General features: G+C 36.9%; 2 protein-coding genes across 3 annotated transcripts; one reads left to right on the top strand and one right to left on the bottom strand.

The window, feature by feature from the left end:
• The first annotated feature begins 1,339 nt into the window (after nucleotides 1-1,339).
• Nucleotides 1,340-10,069, top strand: KDELR1 (KDEL endoplasmic reticulum protein retention receptor 1). Of its 2 annotated transcripts, XM_032237471.1 has the most exons (6): nucleotides 1,353-1,426; nucleotides 1,524-1,671; nucleotides 3,046-3,146; nucleotides 4,493-4,651; nucleotides 6,145-6,397; nucleotides 9,051-10,069. In XM_032237471.1, the coding sequence occupies exons 2-6, from the start codon at nucleotides 1,581-1,583 to the stop codon at nucleotides 9,083-9,085; spliced, it is 639 nt and encodes a 212-aa protein (XP_032093362.1). In that variant the 5' UTR covers nucleotides 1,353-1,426; nucleotides 1,524-1,580; the 3' UTR covers nucleotides 9,086-10,069. The 2 variants fall into 2 exon arrangements, with proteins under 2 accessions (XP_032093360.1, XP_032093362.1); XM_032237469.1 differs by having other exon boundaries at nucleotides 1,340-1,671.
• Nucleotides 10,070-10,852: 783 nt separating this feature from the next.
• Nucleotides 10,853-23,852, bottom strand: SYNGR4 (synaptogyrin 4). The gene is made up of 4 exons (XM_032237796.1): nucleotides 23,669-23,852; nucleotides 21,979-22,216; nucleotides 17,577-17,713; nucleotides 10,853-11,673 (listed from the first exon to the last, which is right to left on the bottom strand). The coding sequence occupies exons 1-4, from the start codon at nucleotides 23,762-23,764 to the stop codon at nucleotides 11,455-11,457; spliced, it is 690 nt and encodes a 229-aa protein (XP_032093687.1). The 5' UTR covers nucleotides 23,765-23,852; the 3' UTR covers nucleotides 10,853-11,454.
• Nucleotides 23,853-24,500: the final 648 nt, after the last annotated feature.

Below are 24,500 nucleotides of genomic sequence, written 5' to 3'. Positions count from 1 at the left end.
CCCTAACCCTTAACCTAACCCTAAACCTAACCCTAAACCTAACCCTTACCTTAAGTTGAATCGGCTTGCTTTCAAAGCGCTATTTAAAGCGCCTTTCTTTCTCCGCGCTAGCTGTTGTCGCCTTGTTGATGACGTCAGCGACGCAGTTTAATCGGGCGCGGCTTAGTCGAGCGCGGTTTTGTCGTGCCACGAAGGAATATGTCTTTGGTGCATATGCTCTCATGTACATAAAAAGACAAGATATCGAGAATCATAATTTATTGAGTTTTTCCCCATTTTATGACCTTTCTTGCTGCAGTTGTTAAGTAAATCATTCCAGTTGTTAAGTTAGTAACATGGTTGTTAAGTGACCCTGGCTTCCCCATTGACTTTGCTTGTCAGAAGTTCGTAAAATGGACTCTTGGGCACTGCACCCGTCATAAATATGAGTCAGTTGCCAAACACCTGAATTTTGATCACGTACCTTTTGGGGTGCTGCAACGGTCATGTGAAAAAAGTGACATCCCTTTTTTCTTTGAACTGTCACTTAAAGAACGGTTGTAAATCGAGGACTACCTGTAAGCCACTGGGATAGAAAGGGACCTAAGCCTCACAGATTTTTTTGTAAGAAGGGGTGTGTTTATGTGTCGGAATTTCTGCCACATAGTACTTTTCAATCTGCTTCCTGGTCTAGTGCAAACGTGGCCCCAGCTGAGCGGAACAGTTTGTGGGGAGGCACCTCTGCTAAATCTCTGGCACCTTCCCCAAAAAGCAGAGCCGTTCCTCTTTCTTGCTTCGGGCAAGATGCCCAGCTTGCCTCCGAGGCAGCTTTAAAAATCATTGGCTGTGTTTTAATTGCTACAGTGCAAATGCAGCAATGCCTCTAACCCAGAGGTCTCAAAATATGGCGACTTTAAGACTTGTGGACTTCAATTCCCAGAATTCTCCAGCCAGCTGGAGAATTCTGGGAGTTGAAGTCCACAAGTCTTAAAGTTGCCAAGTTTGGGGAGCCCTGCAACCCTTTGTTGCTCCCCTCATTGGCGCCTTTTCCGGTGGGTGTGAAGGGAAAACGGTCGGGCAGGGATTACCCCGCCACGCGGATCGCCCCGGCCCTCTCTTCCCACAGCCAGACAGAAGTAATATAAAATTGTCCTTTTAAAAAGGTTCCTTGCAAAAGGGGCTCCCCAGGAAGATACCCACCCACCCCTCATTTTTGGCTTTCCACACAGGGGAGAGGGGGAAGCGGGCGGGCTCCTCCGCCCAACTACAGCAAGCGGGGGCCCGCCCACCTCCCTTCTTCCATCCCGCTGCCCCGCCCACCCGCTGTCTGAATCATGCCCACCTGTGGGCGTGGCGAGCTTTTCTCCCCTCCCCTTTTGTGGCCTTCGTTCCGAGCCATCCTTATATGCCAACTCTGATAATCCGGCTTGTCGGTTTAGATTGAAAGGTGGGAGATAATAAAGCCACTTCATCTCCTCCCCCAACTCGGTTTTGTTGAGGATCTCCTCCTCCCCCAACAGGCTCCTCTCCCTCTCTTTCGGCAGATTCCCCACTGAGAAAGTCAAGCCAAGCTTTTCCTACGGCAGCCCATCCGGAACGCCATGAATCTATTCCGCTTCCTGGGAGACATCTCGCATCTGTTGGCTATAATCATCTTGCTGTTGAAAATTTGGAAGACCAGATCCTGTGCTGGTAAGAAAAACGGGGGGGAGGAAAGGGGAGATAAACACATTCCTTCCTTAGGTCTTCATTTCTGGCCTGAAAATGTTTTGTTTGGAATTACTAGTGCATATATGGATCTGAACCTCAACCAATTTGGGAGCCGATTTACACGTGCAATTTACCAAATTTGCTCTAATCCTCTCTTCCTTTTGTAAATCCTTCCTCTCTGTGTATACTGTAAGGGTCCACTTCCATGCTATAGGTTACCTCAAAGTAAACCTTCCAAAACACACAAGTTGGACTTCATCTGTCTGTCTGTCTGTCCATCTTATCTATCTGTCTGTCTTACCTATCTAGTCCAGGGGTCACCAGCCTTTCGGACCTCAGGGACCACTAAATTCATAATCTTAAATCCCGCGGACCACTAATATGATTTTAAAAAAAAGATAAATAGTATTTAGTGCAATATAAAAAAATGCAAATAATTTTTCTCAGACCACCAAAATTTTCTTGCGGACCACCAGTGGTCCACGGGCCACCAGTTGGTGACCACTGATCTTTCTTCTATCTCTTTTTTTAATTATATAGATTTATATTTCTGGAACTCAACTGGGTTGTTGTTGTGACCTTCATTATATGTATCTGCTATGACATAGTTTTAGAAAGACCCAGTATTTGTGGGTTAATATTTAAAACTCCTGTTCTATATTTAAAACCTCTTATTTATTGCTAAAAAGAAAGAATTGCTTTGAAAAAGGGAATGGCCATCCTGGTTTGGACAAAAAAAGAAGGGAGAAAGGAAGCATTCATGCAGAAAAGTTGATGTTGTTCTTTCTTGTTTTTTTTAAACAATTTGTTAAAAGCAAAGAATTGTTGAAAGAAATGTCCTTTATATTCTGCCTTTTCAATATTTCCTAGGATATTTCATTTTTCTGGGAGAGGGCTGGATGATAACTTCCCACAGAATAATGAAATGGAAATTACTTGAGGTGGAATTGGATAAAACTGGCTGATCTCTTCCTTCTGACAACCTATTTGGCCCTATAGAAAAAGAGGAAAGCCAAATTGTGGGTGTGGATTTCTTTCAATTTGAAGAAAAAGCATGAGTAGATCTCTAAAAGAGCACTGATTAAGCCCTGCTGGTGATGCCTTATTGTGGTGATGCCACAATAAGACGTGGGAAACCTCTTACTGTGCCAGTTCCAGGCCTCTTCTGATTTTTTTAATGCTACAAATTTTCTTTGTGTTAAGGAGGTATGACATTGGATGATGAATCGTGAGGAGTTTTGAAGGATCTTCTCTGTTTTTCCTAATGGTCAAGACCTCCTGCTCTTTCCCTTAATATCAAAAATGGTTTTTTCCTCATCTGACCATGAGTTATTTTGGCTTGTGCTTTTCTTGCAGGGATCTCTGGGAAGAGCCAAGCTCTCTTTGCCATTGTCTTCACTACTCGGTACCTAGACCTATTTACAAACTACATCTCGTTGTATAACACCTCCATGAAGGTACAGGAGTGATGTCGGATTATATAGTGTGTTATTGTGACTAGTTAGAAGGCTAATTAACTAGTTAGAAGGGACGCAGAGGCTCAGTGGCTCAGAGCTTGTTGATCAGAAAGTTTGGTAGTTTGGCGGTTCAAATCCCTAGCACTGCGTAACGGAGTGAGCTCCCGTTACTTGTCCCAGCTTCTGCTAACCTAGCAGTTCGAAAGCATATAAAAATGCAAGTAGAAAAATAGGAACCACCTTTGGTGGGAAGGTAACAGCATTACGTGTGCCTTTGGTGTTTAGTCATGCCGGCCACATGACCACGGAGATGTCTTCAGACAGCGCTGGCTCTTCAGCTTTGAAACGGAGATGAGCACCGCCCCCTAGAGTCGGGAACAACTAGCACATATGTGCGAGGGGAACCTTTACCTTTTTAGAAGGCTAATAGACTTGGTGCCACAGAAAATAAAATAGTTACAAGTTTCTGTTGTCTTCTACTTCTTTCTGTATGCACACTTTGCTTCAATAATGTGGCATCACTATCAGCTACAAAAAGGGATAAGATAAGATAAACAATCTTTTATAATGGTAGTTTATGCAAATAATCCAAAAGTACTTTCTCCTATTTTAATGAAAACTCCTGCTAGCTAATTATGAAGTCTTCATTTGTTTATCACAGAGCTTGTCATGTTAGCAGCATTTGCACAGTACAAGGAAGTCAGTTGAAGAAGAAGAATTTGATGTGAACATCAGGTTCTATGTTGGCAGAGAATAAGTGTTAGGCGATTGTTAGCAATGTTAGGTTTTATTCTTAAAGACACTCTTCACCCTGCGAGTAGTCCTGGATAAGCTAAATGTAAGTAGGTAGCATATTATTATGTAAGTTAAATGATAAAACCAGTGTATTGGTTGACAGCTCTGACCTTGAAAAACAGTTGTAGAATATGTTAAGCTGATTCCTGAGATTGGTGTCCCAATTCTCAGTGTATCTCAATTAGAGATGGAAACAGCTTAATGGTACTGGGGGAGGGATTGGTTATAGTTGTCATTAGAAGAATTGTGAGAACTGATGCCCTCCAGATAATGCTGAACTTGAAAATTTGGTGCATGTTATTATTGGCAGCTTGCTTGGGAACTAGTTCAGCACTATCTAAAAAGCTTCATGTTCCTCATACTTCATATAAATGAGGAGCTACCAAGAAGGGTATCTAGTTCGCAAGAAGAAACCCTAATCTTTCAGAAAGATCCCCAGGGTGGAGCCGTTGAAGGGTTCAGAGTTTTGGCATTGATTACACTAAATATCTGAGAGATGAAATAATATTTAATCTCAAATGACCCTTCTTGATCTACGTTATCTCCTACAGGTGGTGTATGTTGCCTGTTCCTATGCTACCGTATGGATGATTTATAGCAAATTCAAAGCCACCTATGATGGCAACCATGATACCTTCAGAGTGGAATTCCTGGTTATTCCAACAGCAGTGTTAGCTTTCCTAGTAAATCATGATTTCACACCCCTAGAGGTAATTAAATGTATGCTAGTGAAAACAAGCCCCAGATACTCAACCTGCAGCTATATGATGTGTTCGAGTCCTGTGGCTAAAATTATTCATTTAATTGGCAAATGGCCATCTTTAATATTCTAGTCTCTGCTTGTTCTGCTACATTATAGCTAGTTCCTTTTAGGATTACAAGCTTGAACTAATTTTGCTTTCCAAACCAGCACTACATTTATTCAGCTATCGCTATCTGCTCATGTGTTGACTAAATGATACTGAGATACAATTGTGATATACCTGCAGTCTTTTTAACTGGAAACCAGCCGAAGACATTATTAAGCTTTATGTGATCTATGGGTTTACAGCCTCCATTTTTATTTTAAAAGGAAAACTATTCAACAATCGATTGGAGCAACAGACGTGTCAAGAGAGTACTTGAATCTAGACTTAATTTAATTGTAACTTGCCAAATCTTGACCAACTTGACTCATTTAATTCTGTGCAGCTCAAGCATGAACTGATTCAGCCTGGGTTCGGCCTTATATTGTAGACGGATAAGTCAAAGGTTCAAACTTCAAAAACAAGGTTGATTTCTGGCAATCTTCTTCCTGTAGTTTTCTGATTGGCTAACTGCCTTAGTCCAGGGTGATAGTGATGTTGATTTTAACTTCTTGATCTGGCCCATAGTAATTTTCAAGTGTTCCCTCTCTAATATTATCATCATTATTATTATTACTATTATTATTGATTAGACAATATTTGACTCAGCATTGTCATCTATGTAGACAGTTCTCTCAAGACAATTCAGCCCTTGACTTACAACTTAATGAAATTGTAACAGACCTCCCCAAAAGTATTTACTACCAGTTCTGACAGCCAGCCTACATACACCCTCACAGTCATGTGACTGCATTTTGGGTACTCAGCAACTGGCCCACATTTATAGCCATTTGCAGTGTCCCATGGTCATGTGACCATATAAAACTGTGACCATATAAACCATGTTTACTTCTAATTTTGGGGGGAAACGCCCAATAGCAAACAGTTGATTCACTTACAATCAAAGATTCATTTAACCACAGTGATTCGCGTAATAATCCCCACAAAAAAAATAGTAAAATTGAATCAGTCATGTAATGATTTGCTGTATGACCAATCATGACTGTAATGAGCAAGCTCCATTATGGTTGAAAGTTGAGGAATACCTGTAACCTATTAAAGGATGAGGCACTTGGAATTCACAAAACACCCAGTAGAAGGGTTTTTTGGGGGGACATTTTACAAAGAGATACATGTTGCACTAAGATATGCAGTCTTTCACAGACAAAAGCATCAAAAAGTGAGCTGGAGCAGACATGCCCTAAGTCTATGGCACAAATCCGTCCTAAATCTTGCAGTGCAATGGTGGACAACACAAATGTTCAGTTCTGACACTGTTGTGACATCAACACAAATTTGGGGATATAATGAGCTGTAATCAGAAAATATAAAGCTATTTTTCTCCTGGATTCCTCCAGATTCTCTGGACCTTCTCCATCTACCTGGAGTCGGTGGCTATTTTGCCGCAACTCTTCATGGTCAGTAAAACAGGTGAGGCAGAGACCATCACAAGTCATTATCTCTTCGCTTTGGGAGTCTACCGTGCCCTCTACCTGTTCAACTGGATTTGGCGCTATCAGTTTGAGGGGTTCTTCGACCTCATTGCCATTGTGGCTGGCTTGGTGCAAACGATACTGTACTGCGATTTCTTCTACCTCTACATTACAAAAGGTATTTTGCAACAAGAACAAATGGAAACTAGATCTGACTGAAATCCCATTGCTATGAGCTAGTGAAGTAGCGCTCTTCCACCTGGAGTCACCATGTTTGAGTTGGACAACCATATAAATGTATTTAATAAATTAATAAAACTGGCATCTTTAGCAAGGTGCTTGGGATTTTAACATTATTTGGGAATTAGTACATCTCAACCACATGTCTCCAATGTGTGTTAACTAAATGTTACTGCTTAACTGGAAGTTCACTAGAGGGCACTCTTCATCTAAACTCAATCCTTTTTGATGCTGGGAAGCATATTAACCAATAGCTCTTTACTAATTGTAAGTTGACAAATTAACTAGCTGTTTCATCACCTTTTTTCCTAGGATCAAAAAGAAGTTGCAGAAAAATAGTACTCAGATATTCAAAACAGCACTAAAAAGCTATTTCTGTAGGATTGAATAAAATAAAATCTGTTGGGCTAGCCTAACAGAGATTGAATTATTCTATTAGTTATTCTATTAAAGGGCAATTGCTTGATAAATATGTCTTGTTTTTTTTACTGTTTTTACTTATAGCATCAAAATTATTTGTGTCTTGAATACTGAAAACCTTAATGAAATGTGTGTGTTGTTTTTAAGTCAAAGATTTTAAATTGCCAAGTTTGGAGATATCTGTGCATGCACAAAGGCATACATGCACTACTAAAGTATAATTGTAAAGATATATATATAGTCTTAAAAGCAACTATAAGAAAACATTTTAGTTTGCGATACAGCTAGAGGTGTCTTCTTTCAGAAATCCCCTTTCAGTCCAGCTCCCCATCCATTTTCAGTCCCTTTTCAACAAATATTGGCATTGTGTATTTGATACATACTGTATACTCAGTTCTTGTTACTTGATTAAAAAAACTGTTTTGGGTTTCTGCAACTTGTATTTTCCACTTGTTAGTACAGGTACTCCTCATTTCATGATCATTCGTTCAGTGACTGTTCAAACTTACAATAATGCTGAATGAATGCTGAATGAAGGGATTTATAACAGGTCCTTAAAGTTATAGCTGTTCCAGTAACGCTATGGTCATGTGATTGTGATCTAGGCGCTTGGCATCCTGTTCACAATTATGAACAGCTGCCAAGTGTCCTACAAGCATCTGATCCTCATTTGCAATCTTCCCTGCTGACTTCCCCAAAATGTCAATAGAAAAGCCAGCAGGGAAGGTTGCAAGCCACCACTGCCTGCTAAGAGAATTCCCTGTTATCTCTAGGAGCTGCCTGAAAAAGCTCCATGCTGAAATCCAAGGATTTTTGCACAAGCTGTTTTCAAACCCACCCATCCAAAGGCCTCTCCTTTGACACAAAGTGTTTTCTGCAGAGTCCTGCTTGGTTTTTGGCACAGAACTTTTTCAGTCAGCTCCCAGAGACAAGAGTGAGTCCTTTCCACTCTGGAGGCTGAAAACTCTGTGCTGAAATCCAAGCAGAGTTTTCAACCAGAGAGGATTTTCAGGCCCAGAGTAGAGAGGCTTCAGAAGCCTTTGGAGCTGAAAATCCAGACACTTCATGCTTTGTCCCAGCCCTCTCTCACATCCCCTCACCCCCCTTTCCATCCAACAACGCCTGGGGCTTTTAACTTCTTACCAGCTTCCCCATTGATTAGATTATAGGAAGCGACCAGGAAATTCATTTAATGACCAGGACATTCACTTAATAATAGCAACGGAACTACCTGGATTTCTGGCACTAAGCACAGTGGTTGTACTTTATGATATCATTGCTTCGTGACAATAATCCTGAGCCCAATCACCGTTGTACGTTGAAGAGTACCAATATTGTTCTTGCTTCATACAGATAGGCAAACAATTGGGATTATTATTGAAATATATACAGTGGAAGTAATAGTATGTAATATTTCTATTCTGCCATAACTTCTTCCGCTACATCTTTTCATTTTTTGATTCGCATAACAGTATGTTAGTATTCCATGCCCAATAAAATTGCTGTCCTTTAGAGGCAGTTTATGAACCGTGGTGGTGCAATGGTTAGAGTGCAGTACTTCAGGCTAATTCTGCTGACTGCCGGCTGACTGCAATTTGGCAGTTCAAATCTCACCAGCTCAAGGTTGATTCAGCCTTTCATCCTTCCAAGTTGGGTAAAGTGAGGACCCAGATTGTTGGGGGCAATAGGCTAACTCTGTAAACTGTTTAGAGACGGTTGTAAAGCACTGTGAAACAGTATATAAATCTCTGATTGCTATTGCTAATGCATAGTGCTATTTTGATAGGATGACTAGCATCCCAGCCCCAGCCCTCTGCATTTTTACTTACATCCTTGTTTTATCAGGCTCCCTTTTATTGATATATCTTTATATGCTTTTTGCTTTTATCTGTACACCGCCTAGTCACTCCAAGAGTGAGATGACCAATATTTAAACTTAATAACTGGATGTATAGATAAAAATGAAACATTGCTATCAATATATGAAATAAGAGAACAAATGTTATGGTGTCTCATGTATAATGACCATTCTTGGTTAATAGTTTCTTAATTAAAATATTATTAAATATATATATATTTTCTCTCTAGAAGCAATGGCACCATATTACTTGATATGTTGCCTAAAGTTTAATGAAATTCTTACCTCTTCTTATTTCTGTTTCCTTTTGCAGTTCTAAAAGGTAAGAAGTTAAGTTTGCCTGCATAAATTAAGATCAAGACTGCAACGAAATACTTTGGCCAAGGAGAATGAAGGGAATGCTTCACAGAAAATTGGATATGCAGATTGAGATTTCTTTTAAAATATTAGTGTCCTATTGATCTCAACTTCCACCCTGAACTTTGATCTAAGTGTGGTTTGAGACAAAACAACGGATGGTCTTTCTACAAAACAGACTGCTATAATTGGGGGTGAGGTGAAGCACAGCTTGAATCCCAAGCTAACAATGACTACTCCTGGTTAATATGTAAATTGTAGATTTTGGGGTTTTTTAAACCCATTTTGATGATTCTCGGTGTCTATAATGCTTGAGTATTATTTTTTGATGAATCAGCACAAATAGGAAATACATTTTTAAAAAATCTGTTCTCTCTATCCTCTTAGTTTGCACTCATTATTTTGGGTGTTATGTTGATAAATGCAAGCTTTTCTGTTCATGAAGGCCTGGTGCTACAAAGCTATCCAGATAGACAGGAATGCTTGCAAATTGTTTCTTTTTATTAAGTATGGGTTTCCTTGGATCTATTTTTGAAACAGTGGCAAGAAAATATCTTTCTCCTTTAAATATTTGTCACTTACTCTTTCTTCATTTTTGTATTATTTGATGATTAAAACTTCATCCACTACAAATAAAATGGAAAAACTCTTCCCCTTATTAATTAGTGCCTTTGTGGGAAGGATGGGAATTTAAATAAAAATAAATTCTGCTTTTTGCCAGTTTGTACTCTTTGTGCTTCAGAGTATATTGTGCTATTCGTCTTCATTGTCCCATATTTTTTTATTGTGCTTTTTCTGATCTCTCTTAAAGTAGTGACTTATTCTCCTGGGGCCTATACTATTAAATACTGTATTAAAACATTCTTTCTATAAATGCCCCGTCACTGCTGCTGCTTGATACTACATCATATCTGAATTGATAACAAATTTGTATGTTTTCATGAGAACATTTTAAATCTCTATTATACTGCTGCTATGAACCTGAACAATCAGTGAAACTAAAATTCAAGCCATGCTTCAGCCAATCTAGACTTTCAATTTGTATTACACCTTGATTTAACCTGCATGTATGCTTAGTCAAAAGCAAAATCTTTAGAATACTTGCTTTGAAGACTATGAAGGCAAGATTGCACAGATCATCTGATTTGATACAATTACTTAGAAATGTCGCATTGAATTCAGTGTATATAGGAAGGAGCAATTTCTAAATAGCCATATTAAAATATTATCTATTGAATTAATTATCTGCTATGAGTCCATAGCTGGTTTTCTTAAATTTATAAAGCAAAATTTGCAGTTTGTTTTGAATTGTGATTAGTCATTGGAGAATGAATCTTCTGTGATCACATAAACTATAAAATTGACCTAATGGTTATGGCAGTTACATCCAACCATCTGGAATGAATCCACGTTGTGTTTATACTGAATTTTTTTCTACAATCTTATGCTGTAGCATCCATATAACCCAAATAAACAGCATAGATTCCCCTTGCACATGCATGCTCGTCGTTCCCGACTCTAGGGGGCAGTGCTCATCTCTGTTTCAAAGCCGAAGAGCCAGTGCTGTATGAAGATGTCTCCATGGTCATGTTGGCATGATTAAACACCGAAGGCGCACGGAACATTGTTACTTTCCCACAAAAGGTGGTCCCTATTTTTCTACTTGCGTTTTTACATGCTTTCAAACTGTTAGGTTGGCAGAAGCTGGGACAAATGGGAGCTCACTCTGTTACGCAGTGCTAGGGATTCGAACTGCTGACCTTTCTTATTGACAAGCTCATTGTCTTAGCCACTGAGCCACCATGTCCCTCATAATAAGCAGCATAGAGCATCTGAATCAGTTTGGTCTGACAAAGGCATAATATAAAGAATTCTTTATAGCAGCTTCACAATTTGCCTCTACTTGTTTACCAATTGCCAATAGAGAATAAAAAATAGTCTTCCCACATGCTTGCTTTTATATTTTAAAATAAGTTTTTATCTATAATACCTATATTCATTCCTGAAAATACTGTATAACAGTACCTTGGCAGCTCCATATGTATTTTTTTCCTCCTACATAATGGTTTTTAGTATTTTAATAGACAGGTCCCCAATATGTGAGCTTAATTTGGCTTTAAAGGATAAACAATCAGTATGTTTGTCGTCCAAAAAAGACAGAAGAATCTGGATGAACATTCAGGGTTTATGAAGTTTTTGTGTATTAATATTAAGCACAAGAACCACATGTTATATTGTGCTTACAAATTCCTTGTCCATCCATCTTTATTTTTGCTTTGCTTCAGTAAAATCAACTTCAGACATTTTGGGTTGGACCTTTTTTTTAGTAAAATTTATTTACTACAGGAACAAATAACTGCTTAGTCGTCAGTATTCATTAATGTTAGTCGATGAGGTACAGGAGTGGATGGGTAGGAAGCTGCACCCACATTTTCAGGGAACCCCATATTACTGGGAAGAGAGGAGGAGGTGGATGTAGAAAGAGTGGTCAGAGCAACAGATCCTTCATCCAGCGTCCGCTTATACGGCACAGGTGGCTCAGCCCACAGGTTTTTCACAGCCAGATAGGCTAGGTATCCCTATGGAGGAGAAGCGGTGGCAAGTCAGGTACCTGTAATCTTATGTTATATTATGGTAAGAAATTTGATCTTGTTCTGGGTGATTTAGAATGATATTACAAAATATGGTATAATAATCAATAAAATATTAGCCTTTCTGAAATAATTGTAAAGAAGATTTATGGAATAATGAAGTATTTAGCTTGATAAGTAATATATTCTCTCAGCTATTTTACAAAAACCACTTTGTTTCCAACAGAAATAAGTGAAATATACTGAGTTTAATCATTTTCAAATGATGAATTGAAAAAGAGAAAAGTTTTCCAGAATAGGATTTTTAGGAGCAAATTGAGAAAACAAGTATTAGGTCCTTAATGTGATATATATGTTTTCTGCAGTGAACAGAATATCTATGAATTAACTATTCTTCCCACTTATTGCAATGCAGAACAATATTTGAATAAAACTACAAATATAAACATCTAAAAGGTACAAATATCCAAATATGATTTTAAGATATCATAAATATCAAATACAGGCAATCATTTCCCCTTATTAAATATGTGTAATTCCTGAACTATATATAGTATATATATACAGAGAAAATGTGAGTAAAGTGAAGCCATAGAATTTAAAATAATATCAAAATATTGACCAAACATACTGTGGTAATTCCAGGACATGTTCCAATCAACAATAGTGATTTTGTAGCAGGATACTATGTCTCAAAAAATATTAGCTTTAAGATTAGGCAGCTAGGCTAGTAGAGGATTAGAGGGGGGAACATGCAATAGCATCATTGGAGGCCCTGACTCTTTGAGAAATACAAGAACATTTTTTAGTCCAGATTGAACCCAAACTTCCCACTTCCCACATTATATTATAAAAGTCTCAAATTCATATACCATCTTTATGAAATCTCCTACATATCAAAATAGTATCAATTACTATATGCTGATATTCTCAAGAGCCACGTATATGGTCATAGTCATGCTGGATTTGTGTGAAAAACTAAAGCCCAGAAGGTCCTTTGTAGTAGATAGGAAACAGTCTTGTCATGGCTAGATCTAAGATCAAATTTTCCTTGGCCACTAATTATTTGGAACTACTAAAATTACAAGTACTCTTTATAACTATATCTTGCAAAGCAGTAAAACTAATTGGATTCCTCAAGGGAAAATATGTATTCTTGAGGCCATTGATTGATAAAACATTTCATTTTCCTTGCTTTGGATACAGAGATAAGACCTGTTAGCCTTATTATTTGCTAGATAAACATTAAGATTAACAACTACTATGACAAATCACTGAATTCCCAAATGAACACTATTGGTGGATATTCTATTCCCTTTTATCTTATAAGTAGAACATACACCACTATGGACTGATTCTTAAATCTTACACATGTTCTGCTGATATTCAAAATAGGCCTTTCCTCAATCCAACCTGGGAATATGTTTCCTCTTACGATATAAGTGGACTTGATCAGACGTGTGTGTCAAGACAGGGTTTGCCCTGAACTAAATGTTGAAAAAGTGTGTATTAGTATACTACTTTCAGTTCCAACAAATTTATATCGAGATTCTTGTCCTGAAATTAGCAAACTTTGGAGAAAAGAATCTCAGTGACTCGGATCTAATGAAAAAGGCTCCTGAAAAGGTTTACTCTTTAAGGGAGTTATAGAAATGCACCAACTAACTTCCTTGGGCAATGATTCTGTTTCTGAGCTGTTATGATTCTCTGAAAAAGTAGAATAAACCACTGAAGTGATCTGAATACTTTCTGGCTAATGGCACACAATCTAAACAACTTGACATTCAGGGTGTATGTACAAAAGATAAGCAACACCCAAATATGGACCTACAAATGCTTGATTTCCCATAGGTTAAATCATGCTTGAAGTTGCAGTCACTGTATGTTTAGTGTTATCCCAAGAACTGCATCTTGAAAAAATTAATTTTCCTCCCGTATCTTGTCAGAAATCCATATATTCTGTAGGCAGTGCAATATTTTAAAAATAATACTACATTGTGCTGAATGGTAGACCTGTCAGTACGTTATCAAGGAAAGAGGCTTTTAATAATCCTTGTGTAGGATATATAGTAGAGTGGAGACTACGTCATTCTTGAAAGGCTGGAAGATAATGCTTAAGAGTCCAGGAGAAGGTGGGAGAATGTAATTTTAAAGTCTTGGAAGAAAATTTAGATTACCAAGAAAAATGCAAAACTCTAGGGACTCCCACTTGGTTTGTAAGAAAAGTGATCTTATTCTTGCATAAATTCAATTAAACAGGTTTAAGGGATTTTTAGTTGAGGCAGGAGTATTGGGAAAAGTAATTAATTATATTTATCCAATAAAACTACCAGTATACTTTCCTCCAAATAATTATTGGTAAATTGGAAAGGAAGAGGTTTTCCATATTGCTATTAAACAAATGAACAGGAGCTGCAACTCATACCTTAGCTATCAAAAGCATAGGAGACTGATTCTTTGGAATATTCCTAATTAATATTCCTTAAAATTATTAGGGGAGATTATTTGCCTGCTTTTAGTAATGCCTAAATCTTGAACTTTTTCTTCTCTTTCTTCTCCAGTTATCTGTTTCCCTCATTTTATCTCCAGCTTTATTTCCCTCTTTTTCTTTCCTTGCACTCGCCATACATCTATTCAGTAGCCTTTTCTCACTTTCATTCTAGGATGAGGTGGGTTGGGGGTTGTTATTGCTGTTTTGCTTCCTTTTTACCACTTCTCCTAAGATGGAGTAGAATGTGAACAGCATGTTTGATAGATTGCAAATGATGTATTTTTTTAAAAATAAATTGGGCATCTTATTTTACAGATAATTAATGTTAAATCAAGAGCCAGTTGGTGTAGTGGTGAAAGCATTAGGCTAGAAACTGAAATACTTTCTAATCTGCCTTAGGCACAAAACCAACTGTGTGACTTTGGGCCAGTCACTTTCTCTCAGCCCTAGGAAGGGAGCGGTGGCCACTTTTGAAAAAGGAAATGCAACAACAAAACTCCAAGCACATACCCTGTTTCCCAAAAAATAATCCCTCCCCGAATAATAAGACCAATTGGGCTTTTGAGCATATGTGCTAAAATAAGCCCTCCCCTGAAAATAAGCCCTCCCTGAAAATATGACTCCCCACCTCCTGTACCTCAAAAATAAAACTTCCCCGAAAATAAGGACAAGTGCTTATTTTGTGGGTCAAAAGAAAATAAGACCCTGGAAACACGGTATCCAGGTAGTCTCTCAAAATCAGACACAATTGAACAGAAGAAGAAAAACTCAGTAGCCATTAATTAAATTGGTATTAATTCTGTTTTGTATTGATTCTTCCCCTTTTTTGAGTGTGATACATGGTAAGATTTTTCCTTTACTTATTTATTTCTGTGTATTCTTCTTTGGAGTACCTTACAATTCAGGGTTATTTTAGGGTATTTTTTTTTTAGACAGGAGTATATTTTTTACAATTTTGACCCTGTTAATTACCCCTATACTCAACTCTTGGAAAGCAGTTTATTGCCACCAAGCTTTTAAAAGGGCTTTAAAGGATCCAAGAAACTATGAAAGCGTAACACTCCATCTAGTTAAATTGGCGATAAAATTATAAAGCACTCAGAAAAATACAACTTGCAGAAGAAAGATCTATACTCCTACAAAGTTTAGTCTCAATTCATTAATTTTCTGTTAATTGTGATCATTTCTCTTCATAAATGAGGGAAACTAACAAGAAATCTGCAATTTTTCTGCAATCTTTAAATTAAGACTTTGGTCAAAGGTGTACTTTCTGCAAAATGTACTTAGTAAATTGGCAGAGTAAGCAGTGGGAATTAAAATGCTCTGAGCTTGGCAGGAGGTCAAGTAAGTTGTTACCAATATGTTCTCTGCTGGATATAAAATGTATGTTAACTGTTCGGTCTTCCTGAGTTAAAGAACATCATTCATGGACTAGCCCGAGTTCTGAAGTGCTTGACTTTTTTCTGTGCCAAGTTTGTAAATAAATGAGTACTGCTATCGCCTGTACATGAAGGCTCCTCCTGATTTATTCTATATTTTTGATGGGAAATGTGAGTCACCCAGTTCCATAACAAATGAAGGAATAAACCTGCTTCAGAACTCATTTCTGAACTAGTTTTTTCATTCCCAGAAATTAAACTAGATTTTAACTTTAAACTTTTGAAACAGAGTACCGTATATACTCGAGTATAGGCCGACCCGAATATAAGCCGAGGCACCTAATTTTACCACAAAAAACTGGAAAAGTTATTGACTCGAGTATAAGCCTAGGGTGGGAAATGCAGCAGCTACCGGTAAATTTCAAAAATAAAAATAGATACCAATAATGTTTTTGAATATTTATTTCAAAGAAAAACAGTAAACTAGCGGTGTATTCAATGAAATACTTCACTCACCTCATGATGCTGATGTCCCGCTGTGATGATGATGTCCCGTGCAGCCGCGGGAGCGATGTCCCGCCTCCTATGACACACGGCACAGTGATTCCTATCATTGGATCACTGTACCAGAGGAGGTGGGACATCACTATGTGGCTGCTTGCCATAACAAGGAGGAGGTGGGACATCGTTGCAGAGCGGCAGGAGGGGGAGGAAGGGGAATCGTAAGACAGCCCTGCATTACATTAGAACGTGAGGAGGGGGTATGGTGCGGTGCGCGCTGCGCGGCAAACTGACACAGAGGGAGGGGAAACTCACAGGGGCACTGGGCCATTCACGAGTGTCACCCAGCGGCATGGCCCCGCCCCTTTTTCTCCTCCATTTTGGGCAAATTTTTCACTGACTCGAGTATAAGCCGAGGCGGCTTTTTTCAGCCCAAAAAGTGGGCTGAAAAACTAGGCTTATACTCGAGTATATACAGTAAGCATATTTTCCTTGTTGTATTTCTATACTTAAATACTAACATTCCAGAAAATTAGCTTTTAATGTAGGTTGGTTTGATGTTTTCAATAGGAACCATCAACTTTAATTACCAATCTAAAGGAATCAAGGGTCCATTTCAAAATTATTTATGCCTGGAAGCAATCTTTGCAGGAAATGGGTGAACTGGGTATGATTCCAATAAAAGATAATATTGTAGCTCAGGGTTGAATTGTGGGGTCCTTGGTGCTCCCTGAGTTTGGTTTTTTTCATTATCAGAATTGACAATGTTCCCTAGTTTGGTAATGAAACATCTGCAAGAAAACAACCAAGCTCAGAGAGCACCAAGGACCCCTGAGTACGATAGCACAGAAAATTACAAAGAAATTCAACAAACAATGGAAGACATAGAAACAGCAGAAAGCTAACAGAAAATGATATATTTTTTCAATACACAAATATGAGTTATCTTGTGTAAGCTTCTGACAAAATCTGAGAATAGTACGGGGATACAGAACTTGCAGTGTTCTAAATGTCACTTAACTACAACTCCCATCTCCCTTCTCTATTAGTAAGCAGCCATTCTAGTAAAGGCTGCTAGAAAATTGGTAGTTCAGTGGCATCTGAGGAATTGTAAGATCATTAGGTTTATAATATGATTGTCTATTTAGCAACCACTCTAAATCTAAGTGTTACATAACAGAGCTAGTTTGATTTAACTCAGTCTGATACATTCTTTTGAAATACCTACATTGTAGCAGTGGTACATTTAAGAATGATCAAATACAAATGTTATTCACGCTGCACCAAACTGTTTTTACAATTAAAAAATTAATTTCATTGAAAAGTAAACATCACCCATTATGGAATTATCCTCATCTGATTTAATAAGTAAAGTAAATGATATATGCTTCCTTAAAGCAGTTCATTTGGCCTTAATAAGATGAAATTGCCTTTGTGGCTAATGATACTCTGTAGGGATATACTTTGCTTCCATGGCAGACTCATTCTGAAATAATAATGGATGTACTTGACTGACTCACCCAGCATGGAACAGAAAGGAAGGCAAAGGCAATGCTAGCCCGTGCAGCACTAGTTCCCAGCAGGTAGGAGTGAGTTGACCGGTTCCACTGATTGGTTAGGATACAGAATCCAATAAACCACAGGCATGTCCATGTCACTAAGGAAAGAAGATGACTAAGAATGTGACACAAACAAGTAAGTTGTGTGTTAGCATAAGTCCTGTGAGACCCACTGCTGTATCTTGGGAAAAATAGTATTTTTATTATTTTATTCTTTTGCCATACGCTATGACACTTCTAGACCACCAGTGCTTAAAAATGATTGGATATTATGTTTTTTTAAAGTTGGCATTGTAAGAAAATTTGAGGGTTCTTTAATTCTGTTTTTGACTTGACCAATGATAGTTTTACTTGAGTTTCATGCCGGACCATATTAAAATAATTATGGAATAAATTATTTCAAGATTATTTAAATAATATTTAAATATGATTTGATTGATAGAAGTGGAACTATATTCTTAAAATATGAAATTATTTCATGAAAAGTTTGGCTCTACTGATAAAGATATTATATAAACTCTTCCTTCTAAACTCATCCTTCTATTGAAGAATTGAATCAGAATCTGAAATTATTTTTGAAATTTTTCTGTATTAAAAATGAAGATAAAATATGTCACTACATGGTATAGATTTAATAAGTGTACTGCTCTTCACTGTCCAGCCCCAGTACAACTCCTTAATGTAGAGAAAGATAAATTGTATATTTAAAAAGTGATTACAGACAGTCCTCAACTTATGACCACAATTGAGAAGTCATAAGTTGTTGCAGTTGTTGATTACCATGTGACCTGACTCAATTTTACAACTGGTTTTATAATGGTTGTTAAGCAAGTCACTGTGACTGTTAATCAAGGGATAGTTAGAAAACCCCCACATAATCATTAAGTGAATCAAGCATATCTAATATCTGCTAGAAAACAGAAAAAAAACATTGCAGATTGCACTAATGTGACTGTGGAATGCTGCAACTAGTCATAAATTTGAGCTGGCTGCCAAGCACCTGAAATGTAATTGTGTAACACAAGGAGGGGGGTTGGCAGTCAAGGATGAATCAAAGGAGGAGCTGACGTCGCAACGACACAACGTACAATCTTGGAGCGCCAAGATCACAGTCAATACTTTTGCCGCTGGACGGTCCTTTTGGACCTAAACCGTTCCAAAGAGACAGTGACAGGGAAGAGTATGCCCTGCTGATCTCAGGGACACCGCAAAATCTCTGATTGATCCAGGATAATCTCTTTTTGCCGGTGACAGAAGAAGATCTATTGAAGCTGCTGAAGTTGGGACAGCTCCGGAACAGATAGAAAACTGAAAAAGAAAGTGTGTCCATCTGGTGAGGAAATCTTATTATTATAAGAGACTACCCTCAAAAAAATTAAAGCTAAATTAAATTTGAAAACAGAAGGGAACAAGTGGCAAAATTAAGCTACACTAGACAGTGTGTTATCTTTTTTTATAGCAGTAGACTTATATACCGCTTCATAGGGCTTTCAGCCCTCTCTAAGCGGTTTACAGAGAGTCAGCATATTGCCCCCAACAATCTGGGTCCTCATTTTACCCACCTCGGAAGGATGGAAGGCTGAGTCAAACCTGAGCCGGTGAGATTTGAACCGCTGAACTGCTGATCTAGCAGTAGCCTGCAGTGCTGCATTTAACCACTGCGCCACCTCGGCTCATAAATTAAAAAATTCTTTTATGGATGGAACTTTTGCAAATGTTTCCTATTCTTTAAATTGAACGGATTTTTTCTTCTACTTTTTATATTCTTTTTTTATATCTATGGATTAAAATCCTTTTCCTTATTTTTATAATGCTGGATTGGATGGTGGTTTTTTTTTTGCTCCATTTAAGAATTTTATTTTCTTTAAGCCTGGAATATAAAGAAGATATAAAAGGAATACAAAGAAGGTTGTAATAACAGAGAGAAAGGAAGTAACACTGCCACTTGGAGGCTGGAGGCTTGGAAATATTGCCTTTTTTCTCTTTGATCATTTGACTTTGCATTTCAAGTTTCCTCAGCTTGTTTACAGAGAGTGTTAGTGAGAAGAGCATGGTTTGTTTATACAGGTGCTCTTCATGAGCTTTATTGGCAGCTGGAGTGGAGTGAAAACAAAGCCTTGTCTTGAAAGATAATAAATGAACTTGCTTTAAATTTAAAAGCTTTGAATGCCAGAGCAGCAGTGTTTACAAGTTGGAAGAGTGGCGCAACATGAAAAAGAAACCTTAACATTGCAAAAGATTATGTTTGAAATTGAAAAATTATTAGAAGTAACAAGGAAAATTGAGAAGAGATTGGAGAACATAGATCGTAGAACAGTAAAATTTGATGGAAAAATTGAGGATGTTCATCAAATGAAAGTGGAGATCAGAGAGAACTGAAGGAAAAAATAAACAAAGAGACAAGAAAATTGTTGATACTGACAGTGAACTGAGCATGGTTGGAAATGGAAAGAGTGGAATATGGAAAGGGGAGATAGATGGACTGGAGCTCCACCCCAGATCTCAAAGTATAGAAGAAGAAAAAAGAGAAGAATTGATGGAACTAAGGAGAGAAATTTTGTCAGAAGCACTAGTAATAACCAAAGATAAGCTGATCGAAGAAGCAGATGGAGGGTTTCAAGAAGTCCATACAAAATTTACTAAGGAAATAACCAGAATTCTAATGCCACAAATGGCAAGAGTGCACTATTACTGGAAAGACACAGGTTGATGTAATGAAAACTTATAATAAAAAATTAAGTCAAATTTAGTTAAATTTAGAGCATTATGTATAAAATGAAATGATAATGGATAGTTAAATAATTGATTGATAATGATAATAATACATATATATGTATTGGTTTGATAAGAGGAAATTTGATATAAATTGCAAATCGTGACTAAAGGAAGTTTAGAAACTGTTATTAAATATAACCAATTTTTATTTATTAATTTTATAAAGATGTAATGTTACTGTATGATATTGGGAAGAGCTAATGGAATGCCATTATGTGATTTTGCTTTAAATCTGGAATATTTTATATAAAAGGACATAAAAACAATTATAGTCAAATGAAGATTGAGGTGTGATGATAATAATATATATAAATATATTTGAGTTAAAATATACGATTTGATATGAATTGTAGGTGATGAATGTGGAAGGGATGCATAAAGGTTTTTGTAACCAATCAACACAATTTGATGTATAATTTTCTACAATTTGTAATGGAAGATTGTTTTTTGTTTGTGTGTGTGTGTGTTTGCCTGTTTGTGTTTATTCAAAAATAAAAAAATCTTTAAAAAGGATGAATCAAAGGTAGTTTTGAAGTCCTTCATAACTTCAAATGTTAAGCAACTGGTCATTAAGCAATGAGTAACTATATGGTGATTAAGTTGTTGACTCTTAGCAACCCTATTAAAAAAAAATATTCATAGTGATCAGTCCCTACATGGTCTATCAAATCTTTTATCAGTGCACCCGCTAATGATTGTTTCCATTCAGCATGCTGCTGGTCATCCTCTTCTCTTTCCTTCCACCTTTCCTGGCATTAGAGCCTTCTATAGAGAACTAGATCTTATTATCTAAATAATGTAGTTACTCCTTTGTAAATATTAATAAGAAAGTAGTTAGATCAATACATAAACTATCTTAGTCATACATTTTGAGGGGGAGGAAAGAAAGAAGTTTGAAATAGCTAAAAGACCAGAAAACAAGCTAAAAAAATAAAGTGACCTAAAACTGCAAAGTGAGCAGAACAGAACGTTTTTATCTATTCCTTCCATAATTGTTGAATTTGTATTTTTTCATTAAGAAAACAGAATCTGCCTTTAGTTTCTCAAAGAAACTTACAGGAAGTTATCAGACATATTAAAAACAATAAATAAAGGCAACAAACAGCAACAAAATAACTACAGAGGGCCCCAAATTATCTGAAGTAAAAATTTTAATTGAAGATCCCCATGGAAGAGAACTTATTTTCCCTGGAAACAAAGTATAAAACCTAGAAATGTGCCCATTTTCATCACTACTTATTGTCAATACAAGTAATAAAGGAACCCAAGGAAGATCCTCGGAAACAATTTTTAATAACTGCATAGGTCTAATCTAACAGCAATTGGATTGTAAAATAAAGTTGACATTTTCATTTTGATAGAACTTGTGATTTCAATGGGGAGAGGTGGTTGGAAGACACGATTGTAACGGCTTGCTATCTGGGGGGGACAGTATAGAAGTGAGAAAATATGAGCACAATTTTGATAGATCTATAAAGTAAAATATTTCGAATATTGGGGTTCTCAGGCACCAGCTATCTCCTAATTATTGTTAAATATTGAAATTTAAGCCCATGATTATTTTCAAAATAATGAAAAAATTACTCACTAGAGAAAGTAACATCCAATATAAGGATAGCATACTTGAACTTGTGATTAATAATGCAAGTATCATAGACATCACAGCCCAAAAAGAGGAGACACTGGAGAAAAGAAAGTACACCAACTGTGATGCCATAGCAGCAGGCTGCCCCATTATCATTAAAAATACAATGTAGCTGGGAAGAAGTTGTCAAATTTTGATATCCTTCAGTCACCAAGGAGGCAAATATAACCAGAGAAAACACCTGAGGCAAGAGAAAAAAATGGGCATGTTAAATACAAATGTTTGAATACTGTGTGTATTCCATGAAATACAATTTTGCAATCAAGTTTAATGGATCCAAGCATCATTCTTTTGAATCTGCATTGAGGCAAAGAGAAAAACTAACCTGATCATTCACCTCTTCTATAGCCAACATAAGGAGCAGGGAAATTGTTTTTATCTCTGAGGGTTAGAACTTTACCTGCGCTCCAAAGGACATACATACTGTCTATAGCACAGCTGAAATAAGGAAGAAAAACAATGATGGAAAATAATTTTCCAAGTAGTCTATCAAGGTGCTATTCACCTGAATTTTCTATGGAAAGGGGGGCACATAATTATTTTATCTCCTCCTCAGGACAAGCAGCTCAATAAAAAGCTGTGTGGATAACTCAGGAAATTTAGGGACTTGAGCCAGTGCTGAATCATACTCATGTCTGAGAATAAACTGCATGCAGCATGCCTTTGGCATACATGCCAAGGCTTAGTCTTGAAGATCTCCATAGATTTGATAGGAATTTTGTTGGCATCTTGCGCTCTTAATGTTCCCTATATCTAAGTGATTTCATCAGACATTAATCTTATTCAAATTGTTCGCGGCTTTGAACTTAATTGCTGGATGCTAGTTAAAAAACCAAAATAATAAGCCTTATTTTACAAGTACTGCAGTATGGAAGTGAAATAGTCACATTTGTATACAAAATGATGACACTAAATTAATATAGTATAGTCAGAAATGCATAATTATTATTCAGATAGTAGAATTTGGTCTATTAGGAAAGAGGGGTGTGAATCCAAACTAGAAGGCAGGCAAGTCAGCTTCCTACAAGGAAAGTCAATGAAGAAGCTGGTAGGAAATCAGAAGTTGCACCTACTCTCACTGCTTTTTTGCCCAACTATGGCAATTCTTTTGTTTTAGTCAGAAAATATCTATGTAATGTCCCAATGGGTCACCGTTATCTACTTTTTTATAAAGCAAAGGACTGGATTGTATTTTAAAATAAAGATATTATGGCTATTGCTGATATAGTACAACCTATCCTAATACTGTATGTTGTCATAGCCTCTTTTAACATAACATAGCCTCCATTTAACATAATGTTGGAACACTATTGTGAAGTTAAAACTGCATCAGACTATATGTGAACCCAAAGATAGAAGAAACCACCATTTAGTTAGTACCCTGTTTCCCTGAAAATAAGACCTCCCTAGATAATAAGCCTAATCAGGCTTTTGAGCACATAAGCTAAAATAAGCCCTCCCCACAAAATAGTGCAACACAGCAGCAGTAGCATAGCGTGAGGTGACCACTTACACCACCTCCTGCACCTCAAAAATAAGACCTCCCCGAAAATGAGGCCAAGTGCTTATTTTGGGGGTTAAAAGAAAATAATTATTATTTTCGGGAAAACACAGTAGTGTTATTTTGTCTCACCCCTGCTAGTGTTCTAGCAACAATCTGAGGTTGTATGATGAAGTGCACCATATTGTGGTCCGAAAGGTCCCGCAAGACTGAAGTCATTTTTCTCATCCTGTAGTTGTCTTTTTGTCATTAGAACAAAGCTGAAGCTGGAAGGTTGCTGTAAATTGAAGCTGAGAAACATTATCTGGACTTTAAGAATATAATACAAATATTGCTAAGATCCTATCTACCAACTGAATGTTTAAAAAAAAATAGTTATTTTTTCAGTGTTCTCTTCTTGCCTTAGCACAGCCCAACAAATCTTTAATCTACCTACCAGGCATATGGTAGATCAACTAAACTGTGATTATGAAATATTTAGAATCAATGTATAGAATTTTCCATTATCTTTTAAAGTAATAATTTTATTTAACAAATATTCCTTTAGTTGCACAAAAACTGAACTAGCAGCTTTTAGTGATAGCCATACTTCTGATATCAGTTTAACAATATAATATTATAGTTTCACTGTTGTTACCATCACTCTAAGATATGCCTCAGTTATATGAGGAATTCATGTATTAATATCATTTTCCAGTTCATATTTAAATTTCTTAAAAGAGAGCTAATATCAGCTAGCACCTCAGTGACGGAGCACAATCAAATACTACACAATATGCCCTTTCATTTTGTTCATAATGAAATTAGATTCTAATTAGATTCTAATTTCATTAATCTAATTAGTTTTATCTGAATTTTTTTTGCAAAAGTTTTATTATTCAAAATCGTTGTTATTCCCTTGAAAGGAAAACACTTACCTATATGGCTATACAGATTTACTTCTCTATAGCAAATAAGAAATTGA

The sequence above is a fragment of the Thamnophis elegans genome, chromosome Z (assembly GCF_009769535.1).
Source record: "Thamnophis elegans isolate rThaEle1 chromosome Z, rThaEle1.pri, whole genome shotgun sequence".
Classification (NCBI taxonomy): Eukaryota; Metazoa; Chordata; class Lepidosauria; order Squamata; family Colubridae; genus Thamnophis; species Thamnophis elegans.
Note: the sequence above shows the minus strand (reverse complement) of the source record. Positions and strands in the feature narration are given on the sequence as shown.